The sequence below is a fragment of the Pleurodeles waltl genome, chromosome 4_1, assembly GCF_031143425.1.
Source record: "Pleurodeles waltl isolate 20211129_DDA chromosome 4_1, aPleWal1.hap1.20221129, whole genome shotgun sequence".
NCBI classification, from domain to species: Eukaryota; Metazoa; Chordata; class Amphibia; order Caudata; family Salamandridae; genus Pleurodeles; species Pleurodeles waltl.
The window spans coordinates 219,662,494-219,674,591 of record NC_090442.1 but is presented as its reverse complement, the minus strand read 5'-3'; the positions used below and the strand labels follow the sequence as shown (position 1 = coordinate 219,674,591).

General features: G+C 44.0%; 1 protein-coding gene across 1 annotated transcript in view; it reads right to left on the bottom strand.

Annotated features, from left to right (window-relative positions):
- The window catches only part of MRPS35 (mitochondrial ribosomal protein S35), a 149,269-nt gene that overhangs the window by 81,142 nt on the left and 56,029 nt on the right, over window positions 1-12,098 (bottom strand). Inside the window, exon 6 of the mRNA XM_069228175.1 lies at window positions 1,035-1,144. Within this exon, the coding sequence (XP_069084276.1) occupies window positions 1,035-1,144 (110 nt within the window). The remainder of the gene's footprint in view (window positions 1-1,034; window positions 1,145-12,098) is intronic.

Here is a 12,098-nt window from a genome sequence, read left to right as displayed (position 1 = left end):
GCAAAAACACCCAAAATATATATCCCTTTCATATTGTTTGCAGCCACGATAATATCCATACTTCCTAATTTTTTTCAAAGCACAGAAATAGCACCCTAAAGCCACTCTAAACAGAAATATATGCACCTAGAGAAAGATCAACCAAAATGATTAGAGAGAAAGTAAGAAGGGAACGTAACGAGTGCACACCTTGAAAAGTGTAAATATATGTATCAATGTAGAAATCCAGTGCCTGGGTTCAGTGCAAACAACAGCAGTGATTTTTATCCTGTGGCCCGCAGACCCCTGGGGGACCACCACGCCTACTCCGGGGGCCTGTCACGGTTTAAAAAAGTTAATAATATTAGCAGAAACTGGAAAGTTAAAATTACGTTAGTATCCGTATCTTGATTAATGGGAGCAGGGTAAATGCAGCAGACAGAATGTAGCATGGACTGCTGGGTGTTTCAATTAAGGAGAACTGGTAGTGCTGACAAAAAGAACACGCAGTATGAGCCAAAAAGACAAAATAATAGGCTTCAGACTGGCATATTGCTTCGTCGTATAGCAATAGAATTGCATTTTGAAAAGCTTCACATTAACATTTATTTTTTCATATTTTTGTTTGTGAATTAAATAAAATAGTTTATAATTTGTGTAATTGTTTGAGGTAAGGTAGTTTCTTTAATTTTGTGCATTATCTTGCGGTTCAAATCCTAGGACTTGGTTAGACTGGTGTCCTCAGCTCTCAATACTGATCTAGTGGGGGGTTCACACAAGTCAAAAGGTTAAGACCCTCTGATTTAGAGAATCATTCAAGTCACAAACAACTTGGCACATCTTAGCTACTCCTCTGCGTGCACACCATGGTTAATGTCACTTGCACCAGTTCTGACCTGAACAAAAGCAAGCTGGAAAATAAAATGAATCAATCACAATGAAAAGGAAGCAGGAGCTTTGAGCGTTTAGTAATTTGAAAGTTGACAGCAGCGCCACATGCTAGGGCTGACCCAGAGGGCACCGTGTGAAGCCAGTTCTCTCTTGGATTACCATACCTGTCTGCTGTGATGGTAAGTGTATCTGTGTCCTTCCAATACCGCTCTCCTACAAGTTTAATGAGTTTCTTCCTGGCATGGTCATCCAAGTTCAGGTTGGAAAGTTTAACCTTAGAAAGTAAGAAGAGAGAATAATTGCTTGAGTGCCAGTAATAACCTGCCTCTGTAAACACCGCCCTGCAAATAGCTTCTCATTCATCTTAAATTATAAGCAAGCAACAAACAATACAATGGGAAGATATGGGTTGACTCTGCAGATCTTCAATTTAGAAAACAGACAAAGTCTAAACTCCACCAAATTGCATTCTGACAATTCTCAAAATATGAATTTTTCAGATTTGGAGTTACCCTGCCACTGGCCTAGTGTCCCCGAAAGTATAGCGTCAAAAGAACATCTTCAGGGTGTATGCTTCAGGGTGTAGAAGTCGATTACATGTTTTCATGAAATGGCCATAATCAGATTGGAAACTTAAGGTCTATAATTATGTAGTGAGAGCAGACAGCTCTGGACAGAATAATGAAGGTTTCCCTGCATTATTTTGCTACAGTGTCGCACGTGTGATCAGGTCGGTGAGAGAGTAGATAGACCAGTTGATGATATGCAACGATGTGCTACCATTTTTTCCATGTGTGATGGTCTTTCTATTCTATTCAGTGCTCTTGACTATTTATGAGAATCCCCTGACCCTAGAACTGGAAACCTAGCAGGTGGAGCTCTCCGGGTGCCTGAATGCTGACTCAGCATCTGCCTTTGCCATCTCCATCCCCTTGCCTGTCACTATTACTAACTCAATTCCTTCATCTATGGTTGCATACCCAAACGCACACTGGTCTGGGTCAATCCCCTCATTCACGGACATACCCTCAGAGGAGAGATGGTGTATTACCATACACTGACTGGGCTCCTTCTATGGTATAACCCCAGTGGGGAGAAGCCTGGGACCTATGGTAAAGGGTATTTTATGGGACCTTCAACCATGCCCAGTTTCAGTTCCTTGTCTATTTTTTGCCACATCACTGCTGGGTGCTCGCAAGACAATTTAAGGTTTTTTTACTACCTGTGGACTGATATCACCCTTGAAAGGCATCCTAAAGCCCAGCTCGAAGCCCTGCATCAATAGCGCCCTCCCAGTTGTGGCAGCTGTTGAGCAATTCTCTCAGCTTGGGTGTATTTAGGGGAGACCTTGTTAGCCGAACATGTCGCAAACCCCCAAGTCCACGGCACCACAGAGGCTCTCACTGGTCTCTTCTTGGGCGCTTCCTTCCCATCTTCTTTTTCCCGCACTCTGCCGTGGGTGTCCCCCCTCAAAACTGGCACACATGTGCTTGAATTTGCATGCCGTGCCCCACTTACATTTGTTGCTTTCGCATTTCCAACATATAGCTGTGGCCCCTTTACTATGCCCTGATACCTTCCAAATTGTTTAAGGCCTAGCCCTGGCAGGTGTTCTGTTTTTCTTTGTTTTCCTTTGAACACAGACTGACTTAAGGACTGCTCTCATCCACCAGACCATACCTTAGCCTCTCTCGCTTTTATGCATGTAACCTACGCCATCCTCTTCGTGCCATGTCATAACTGGATGTGCTGCATGTTTAGCTTGAACCCTTTATCGTACTCCATCCAGGCGTCTCCCCTGAACTGCTTGTGAGCTTTGTGGCTTTTGGCCTCTTAAGGTCGTAAGTCCTGGGCATAGTGCGGAAATCTCTCAACTATGATGGAAGCCATGATTCTAAATATGGAAATCCTATTATCGGAATTTCTCTCCCTCCTCACCCCTCTCCTATTCTTCCTGTCCTCTTTCTTCGTATCCCCTGCAGCTACGTCTAGCCTTTCAATCTGAATTTCCAGGAGCAAAAAATAAAATCTATAAATTTCCTACCCTAGATCTTCTTGACTGCCAGTAGGATCACGCTGGCAAGCGCTGTGACCCTTGACACCGTAGACAGCTGGCCTGGTGCCTGTCTCGCTTATGACGCCACCTGTTGCCTAAATGGTTCTGGGTTCTTGGTCATGAAGGCACCCCCCACCCTCCAGCTGAGCCTGATACTCCTTCTGGTGTCCGCTTACACTGCTCCCCTGACACGCCTTCTGCTAGCAGGGGTCCTGGAGCATGCACACATTTGCTACTGCATGTACCTGACCCCCTGGTTTCCTTGGACCCTTTATCCCATGACCCTGCTTTAGGTGTTAGCCCTGTGTTGTTGTAGTCAGTGGCCATGCATGATCCCCTGTGAGACAGCACTCGCCCTGCTAATCCTGTTCGCTATTTCTGCACTCGCCCAGGTGCTTATAACCTGGTAGTACCCCGGACTACTGGACAGTTTAAAAGTCACCCTTCGCCTCTGGCTGGGCTTTTGCATCCCTGAGTTTAATTCTGAAGCCCTTGCCTTCACCTAAGTAGAGAAAGGTGCAGGGGGTGGATGGAGAGCCCGATGCCCGCCATTTGTGATTTCCACACTACCTTCCCCCACTGCCACCAAAGCCGTGGCTGTTTTTGCCACCCAGTTTCTTGGCTGGAATGACGTTCCGACCCCTCAATGCCCTCTTCACAGGCAGGCCTCAACCATTTCCAGCAGTTGGGCTGGGCTCACTCGTACTGTGCATGGCTACTCCTGCACCACTTTGTCTTTCCCATGGCTGCAAGCAGAAAGGAGGCAGGCTCCTTTTGCATCTTAATGCTTAACTCTTCCTAACGTTGTGAACAACATAAAAATGTTAAGTGCCAACACTAACAATGCCAGACACACAAATCATTAAACGGCTGTCTTATAGGCAGAAATGTTTTAAGGCATGGGCAAAGAGGGCAATTGCCAAGGGTCCCTAACTTGCAAGAGGCCCCATAGGAAAGTGAATTTTCCCTCTATTTGACCGCTGTCTATTCAATTTCTCTATTAAAACCTCTCTTCATCTCTGCCTGCCTCTACCACTTACTCTGTCTCTCTACTCTATGTCAATTTAAAGATTATTGGGGTCCCAGGCAAAACATATTTCAACTTTCAATTGTTTTTTGCGTGACCCCTTGACTCCTGTTAAAGTTTAACAAATAATTTAGTATTGTTTGGCATCATGCATGCTCAAATTGGTAGGAAAGGGCCCCCCAAAATCCTCAGGATGGCACTGCTTATAGGTGGATCCAAAAGGTGACTGAAGCTTTAAACAACACAATGGTTCAAGACGGTTGACCCAAAGGGCCACTATTTATTACTAACAGCTCTGGAAAGGAGATAGCTAATGAGAACTAAAAATAAATAAAACACCAAAATAAGGATATCTTACCAACAAGTTTGTTTGTTTATATATAGTTAAGGGTACAGACCTACTCAAAAACACAACTCCATGACTCACTAAAACATGATTTTACAAAGGTTCAGGCTTACAAATATCTGAAGTCGAATTCTAACTAAGGACACCTTCCCACTCATGTAAAAGAAATTAAGCCCTCTATCCTTTCACAAAAATTACCATGTGTGCCCTTGTGTTAGACCTGGCATCCTTAGGGGGGTCTTACCCTAGACTCTTTGCCTTTTTACCTCCTGTTTTGTTGCTGTATCCTTTTGTTACCCATAGGACTCTGAGCACTTTACCACTGCTAACCAATGCTAAAGTGCATGCGCTTCTACCCTTAACATGGTGACATTGGTATATCCACAATTGCCACAGATAATTTACCTGTAAGTCCCTTGTAAAGTGGTAGACTATGTGTCCAGGGTCTGTAATTAAATGCTACTAATGGGCTTGCAGCACTGATTATGCCACCCACTTAAGTAGCTTTGTAAACATGTCTCAGGCCTGCTACTGCAGAGCCAATGTGGGCACTCCCAATGCCACCCCGACTTGGAATCTAAAACCTCTTTCCAAGCCCAGAACTCCCCGTTTCTTACATATACGTCTCCCCTAAGGTAGGCCTTACACAGCTCATAAGGCAGAGTGCTATGTAAGCAAAACGCAGGACATGTACTTTTAAGTTTTTCATGTCCTGGTAATAAAAAAAACTCCTAAAGTCATGTTTCATTACTGTGAGGCCTCTCCTTCTCATAGACCACCATTTGGAATTCCTTATAATATCTTTAAGCCGTAACTCCTGATCTGAGAGGAGTAGCTGCATCATGTTTAGTACCCCGGGAACGGTAATCATAAATCCTCATTACTGGTAAAGTCAGATTTATTATTATTATTTTAGAAATGACACTTTTAAAACGTGGAAATGTCTCTGCACTCTCTGCCCTGTGTGCTTATAGCCTATCTCCAATACATGTCTGGCTGGGGTTAGGTGACAGTTACAGTTGTGCATTCCTTTCAGACACCCACAACACAAGATACTCAGCTACATTTGCTTTCATCCGCATACTGATGGGTCTTCCTGGGGAGGAGGTTGGGAAGGGTTCACATATCTCAAAGGGTAGTGACCAAAGCCCACACAAAGGGGATGATTACCCCTACTGACTGGAGCAAAGGTTGAGCTTAAAGGGGGGACCTCGGCACCTCAAAGAAATTCTTTGCAGTCCTCCCCCACCTCAAAGGCACTTTCTAGTGTAAGTACTGGGCTTCTTGACCTCTTGACACTAAGACAGTACATTACTGGACTAAGAAGAAACTGCTGCGCCAGGAGGATTGCCACTCTGCTGTGACTGACTGACTGTTCCCAAGAACTGTTGCCCTGCTGCCTGCTAACCTCTACCCTGCAAATGGAAACCTAAAGGTCTTACAGCATCCTAGGCCTCGTTATCAGATGCTTTTTACTGGCATTCAAACTCCGGGGGCAGGTCTGCAAGACAAGCGCTCAATTCTGTGGGAGCACGTCTGATTGCCATTTGGTGCAAGCAAGCAAGGAGGAAGCACAGCGCTTCACTTTCAAACATCAACCGCTCTAGAATCTCTGCGCTCAACCCGAGCTTGGAATCTGCACTTTGCTGCCCGAGAGGAACGTGCTGTGAGCCCTGCACCGCAATGGGGGCCCCATGACTGAGGCTCACCAAAACCACTTGCAGCTTGCCCCAGGCCCCGCCATCATCCACAAGGAACAGTGCACCACGACGTGGACCCGGTGTCTAAGGCCACCTGCACCACTCACGGCTCAGCTCCAGCCCCACTTTCAGCCACGAGCAGTAAAGCAGCGTGACTCACCGATCGGCAGCTGTAGTCAAAGAAGGTACTGTGATCCCAGGGACTGTGCGGCCTCCACCGCTGAGCCCCAACGACATCGCAAGCAGCTTGGGTTTTACCTGGTGGAAATTCAGTCTCCTCAAGACCTCCTAAGGACGCTTGGAGTTCCAATTCCAGCTCTGTCATTGTGCTGTTCTTGTCAAGAAGAATTACCGTAAAGGCTCTAAAAGTGGCATAGTTAATTTCAGCACTGCTCCGACAGTTCATGTAAAACTTATATCTTGATCTACTGATTGGATTTTTATGATTTTAGTCTTATTTGATACAGATGAATATTAGTTATTTTTCTAAAACCCATGTGAAGTCTTTTTGTGGTGTTTTTATTGGGCTACTGTAATTTAAGTATTGCACAAATACTTTACACATTGCCTCTTAAGTTAAGCCTGACTGCTCGCTCTGCTTCAAGATACCAGAGGGTGAGCACAGGTTAATTTTGGGTGTGTATCTGACTTACCCTGGCTAGAGTGTTGGTCCCTACTTTGACAGGGTGCAAACCTCTGCCAACTAGAGACTCCATTTCTAACACCTCACCATGCTGGATCCACTTAATAAAGTGGAACCCAAATACTGCATCCCTGCAAAGTCACTTTATACTCTAGCCCCAATGAAACTCATGACACTAAATCAAAAAAAAAAAAAAATAATAAGTCTAAAACTTGAAACAAAAGCTCTGTAAGGGCAGAAGAAGCCCTAGATGTACGGCTCAACGTCTCAATGTGCAAATTCAATCTGTGAAAAAGTCATCAGAAGTTCCTTTTAACACAAGAATGGATGAGGAATGGATGAACTTAAACGTGCTTGTTCTGAATTCTGGCATGACATAAATCATTTGTACTTCTATCACTAAGCTTGACACCATGTATCCACCAATAATAACGACAACTACTTTATCAAAGCCAATAAAATTAAGGGCTTGATTTAGAGTTTGGTGGACAGTCACTCCATCAAAAACACGAAGGATATCTAGACCACCTTATTACTAGTGCCATAGAATATAATGCACTTGTGACAGTGTATGCATCACCCCAAACTCCAAATCAGGTCCTGGTTTTCAATCAACATTTCTTCTGAATAGGTTAATGAGTTCCCAAAGAGCCACGGGTAATATATCAGGAATACCACTATAGTAAGCCTATTCTTGGATGATAAAGAGAGATGTACTATATCAAGCCCAACTGCGGGCTTCCACAAATCCTTATTGGCCACATTCACAAGGCTCAAAATAAATCATGCTGAAAAAGAGGGCAATTCAAGCTACTTAGTGGCAGAATAAAATACAGCTCTAGGGTCGTCGACACAGCGGCGGGTAACTATTCCAGGCTGAAGAAAAAAACCTGTGGGAGAAGAGACGATCTCAATAGAAATGCAATTGTCATTTGTACATATGTATTGTGCCACTGGTCTTGTAGCACTGTAGGGTTAGCGGTGGCTTTCCATAAGGTCCTGAGGTTATTAGAGTGTGTCAGAGTCAGATTTGGTGTGTGGTAAATTGCAATGTGTTTTACATTTTCGTCCTATTCTCGGTCATGAGGGCTATTTCTTATTAAGCTGTTTTGTATGATTCCACTGTTAAACTGTTAGGACTGGATGACTTATTGAAGTTGCTTAAATACCTTCCTAGGCAATAGAAGAGCCCATTGCCCACCAAAGAAGTTTGTGTAAGGTTACTTGAAAACTCTAGAAACTATGGTATCCAAGTAAATGGCATATCTTTCTCGTGAAGCAAATATGTAAGAAGCTCGGTCTTTTGTGTGCTGGAGTAAGCTATGTATTGCAATAAGTGCTCTTGTGAGTATGGTGAAAATCAACAACAGTATACATGCACCATTTTGGAAGTATGCAGTGTTTAAAGCTTTCTGTTAGAGGATTGGACAGGGGGGCAGCCGTGAGACATGTGGAAATCCACAGCCACCAGAAGCTCTAAATAGGTGTTCTAGGCTCACTTCCATGAGAGTGTGTAACAGTGTGTGCACTTAGCTCCTTCATACTCAGTTGATTATGCACTATACAAATGCTTTGCTGGAGATCTTAGTTATCCATACATAATCACAAGTCCACTACATAGGCTCTTATGAGCAGTCACTGGCTGAGTGGATGGAGGAGGACAAGGATATCTATAAGCCAGTAGTGTAGTGGAGGAAGTGCATTTAGCTGCCCTCTTTTCACCCTGGCAACAGATAAAGCCACTCACAGTAAGTTATTAGAGATTTCTTTAAAAGGGCATATTTCTGAAAAGTGAAAAGAACTGATGTTGCAGTTTTCACTGAATACTTAAAACACACATCAACACAAACTGGCAAAGATACTTTGAAAGCTAGTGGTCTCTAAAATAAAGAGTGCCAAGTACTAGAGATGCAATCAAACAGATGCTTCATTAAGCCTCCTTAATAAGCCTTCTTGACTATCTGGGCAGACCTCAACGAGCAGTCAAGACCTATGTCACTGCAAGTGGTGTTGGACTTCTTTAGGTTCAGTACTAAACATTTATCACAGTTGCAATGAAATATAACTCAATAATATACAAATCCATTCACAGTATATATGGTAAGTAAAAATAAATTAAATTTGTATTTAAACTGAAGGGTATCTAAGCACTAAACGAAAAATGCAGAACTCACAAATGTCTACAGGGCCCAGGTGAAAAAACTAAGATGAAAAAAAAACAGGTTTTCAAGGATTTTTTTTAAACAAGACAAAAGAGTCTATCTTACAGATTCAGAGATGTGTGCAGGAAAAGGGTTCCATAGCCTGGCAGCAGCCAACGAGATAGAACGTCTGCCCCATCTGGCTTTACGGAACCCAGGAATGATAACCTTTCTGCCTCAGGAGGATCTGAGCGTCCTGCCTGGCACATACCAATTGAAGAGAGCAGAAAGAGGTTTAGATCCTTTTAGATTGAGAGTTAAAAAGACTAAGCAAAGATCCTTAAAGGAAATGTGCTTCCTGATAGGAAGCCAGTGAAGCGCACAAATGCCTTCGCTAACTGACAGCCGTTTAGGAGTTTTGAGAATGAGAATGAGATGAGCAGCCGCATTCTGCACCACCTGTAGTTTGTGAGCAGTGTTTATGTTCAGATGAAGGCCATTGCAGTGTTCAAGTCTGGAGGAGATCAAAGCAATGACCACCTAATGACGCATTTCTGCAGGAACGAACAAGAAGATTTATCTGAGAGTCTAGATAATGTAGAAGCATGTACTTACGGTACGATTAACCTGTGTCTCAAAACTAAAAGAGGTGTCAAAAATAACCCCCAGGTTTTTAGCAGCTTTCACTGGGGTAGGAAGAGGGCCACATCCCTTAGGTCACCAAGTATTGGTCCAAATAGATCCTTGTACCCCAAACACCAGCCCCTCAGTTTTGTCTGCATTAAGTTTTTAAAAGTAGAAAGTTTCATCCAGGTGTTTAGATTGGTATTGCTGTGATTAAACGTATTTTCGTTAGAGGACAGATTGTTAGAGATGGATACACTGATCTGTGTATCATCAGCATATGATAGGGACTGGAAGCCAAACGAGTGAATCCGATCAGCGAGAGGAGCAACATACACATTGAAGAGAATGGGGCTAGGAGAGAAGCCCTGGGGTACACCGCATGGAAGACTAAGGGGGTGATTCTGAGTCTGGCGGGCGGCGGAGGCTGCCCGCCAGACTTCCCCCTCCAAAATACCGCTCCGCGGTCGAAAGACCGCTGAGGGTATTTTGGGTTTTACACTGGGCTGGCGGGCGACCGCCAAAAGGCCGCCCGCCAGCCCAGTGTAAAACTACCTTCCCACTAGGACGCTGGCTCAGAATTGAGCCGGCGGAGTGGGAAGGTGCGACTGGTGCAGTTGCACCCGTCGCGAATTTCAGTGTCTGCAAAGCAGACACTGAAATTCTTTTTGGGGCCCTCTTACGGGGGCCCCTGCAGTGCCCATGCCATTGGCATGGGCACTGCAGGGGCCCCCAGGGGCCCCAAGACACCCCATACCGCCATCCTGTTCTTGGCGGGAGAACCGCCAGGAACAGGATGGCGGTATGGGCTGTCAGATTCTCCATGGCGGCGCAGCTTGCTGCGCCGCCATGGAGGATCCATTTGGGCAGCGGAAAACCGGCGGGAGACCGCCGGTTTTCCGCATCTGACCGCGGCCAAACCGCCGCGGTCAGAATGCCCTGCGGGGCACCGCCAGCCTGTTGGCGGTGCTGCCGCCAACCCTGGACCCCCTAAATGTCTTAGCTTTAATGCCAGCACAGCTAGCAATTTGCACCCTGTTGGTGAGAAAAGAATGACAAAGGTTGAGGGCCTTACCGCCCACTCCAGCCTGATAGAGATGCTGCATCAGGTGCAAAGGTAAAATGGTGTAAAAGGCTGCTGACAGATTCACCAGCACCAGGACAGCAGCCCAACTCTAATCAACCTGGCGCCTGATGCTATAAGTAGCAGCAGTGCTGTCTCTGTGCTATGGTCACTTCTGAATTCATTCTGTGATGGTCAAGAATGTCACAGGTGTCAATTAGCTTCACTAATTCTTGATTGAGATATTTCTCTAAAATGTTTGTAGGTGTAGGCAGAAATTAAATAGTGCACATGTTTTTCATGTTATCTTGGTCAACAATAGGTTATTTTTAAAGGGGAATAACTGTAGCTTCCTTCCAGCGCTGCAGAAAAATCCCTGTATCTAGGGCATCATTGAGCACTCCCTGTAGAATCTCAGCAAAGCAATCGGAAGCTAAGTGCAGGATATTTGGTGGACAAGGGTCAGCTGGACACCCTGACTTAAGATACATATGGAGCTCCTTAGTTTTCTGTGTGAAATAGGAGGAAAGACAGAGCCGAGGGGCAATAGTGAAGATGACTATTGTTTCCACTGGTAGATTGTGTTCAGCAGAGGGAGGAAAATCAGAGCAAATATTAAGGATTTTGTCTGTGAAATAGGTGGCCAGTCTATTGCAGAATTCTTGTGAGGGGTCAGTAAGGCCAGGCCAGGAATTAAGGGCTGAGATAGTGCTTTAACTACTTAAAAGAGTTCCTTAGAGGAGTTTCCTGCCCGTCTTATTTTTTCTGCATAAAAAGTTGATTTAGCTGGGCTAATAGGTAATTTTCGTATACACCAGTACAAACTTGCTATCACAAAACACTAACACAATGAAACTGATATAAAACATTACAGCAGTACTGGCTATTTTTTGATCACTAAATGAATGAGAAGCGTGGCAAAATCTTGCAACCAGAAGTATAATACCATAACAATATAGTTATGGAACTGGTGAATAAGCTAAATATTTGCAAACATTACGTGATAACAATCACTAGCTGACCACAATCACTATATCAAAATGGAGTAACTGCAAATCATGTTGACAAAATGGATACTTTGGTAAAAGTCTGTAATGTTTACTGTTTGTGTTCATAATTTTCAAATACATCTTAAACCCAAGTTCTGCAGAAAACAAATGGTAATGGACATATCAAGTAATATGGACTGGAAGCAGGCATTGTTTTAAAATTCTGAGTGCATTTACTGGTTCTACGAAGATACTCCAACCACCTCAGAATAGAATTAGTGAAGTTGGTTAACTCAAAAATGTAGGTACGAAAACCTACAGTAAGTCTTCAAGCATTTTAATACTGCACCCCTGCATGCAAAACAAGCATTGAGAAAGACAATCGGTTGGGAATTGGTAGACAGTCATTTTGCTTTGTCAATGCTTGTTTTGTTTAATCATGTTTTTACAAAACGTCATTCACTATTAAAAAAAATATAAGCCTTAAAGCGAAGATGGGGTGCTTTGTGTGCACAGATTCTCAAGCAGCCCTCAAGATTAGCTCCCAAGATAATGGTAGCTACAGTCTTGTGCTTTGCAGGAACTAACGTAACCATTTTGTTAGATTAGAAATTACCAAAGTATTCAACGCTCAGCTAC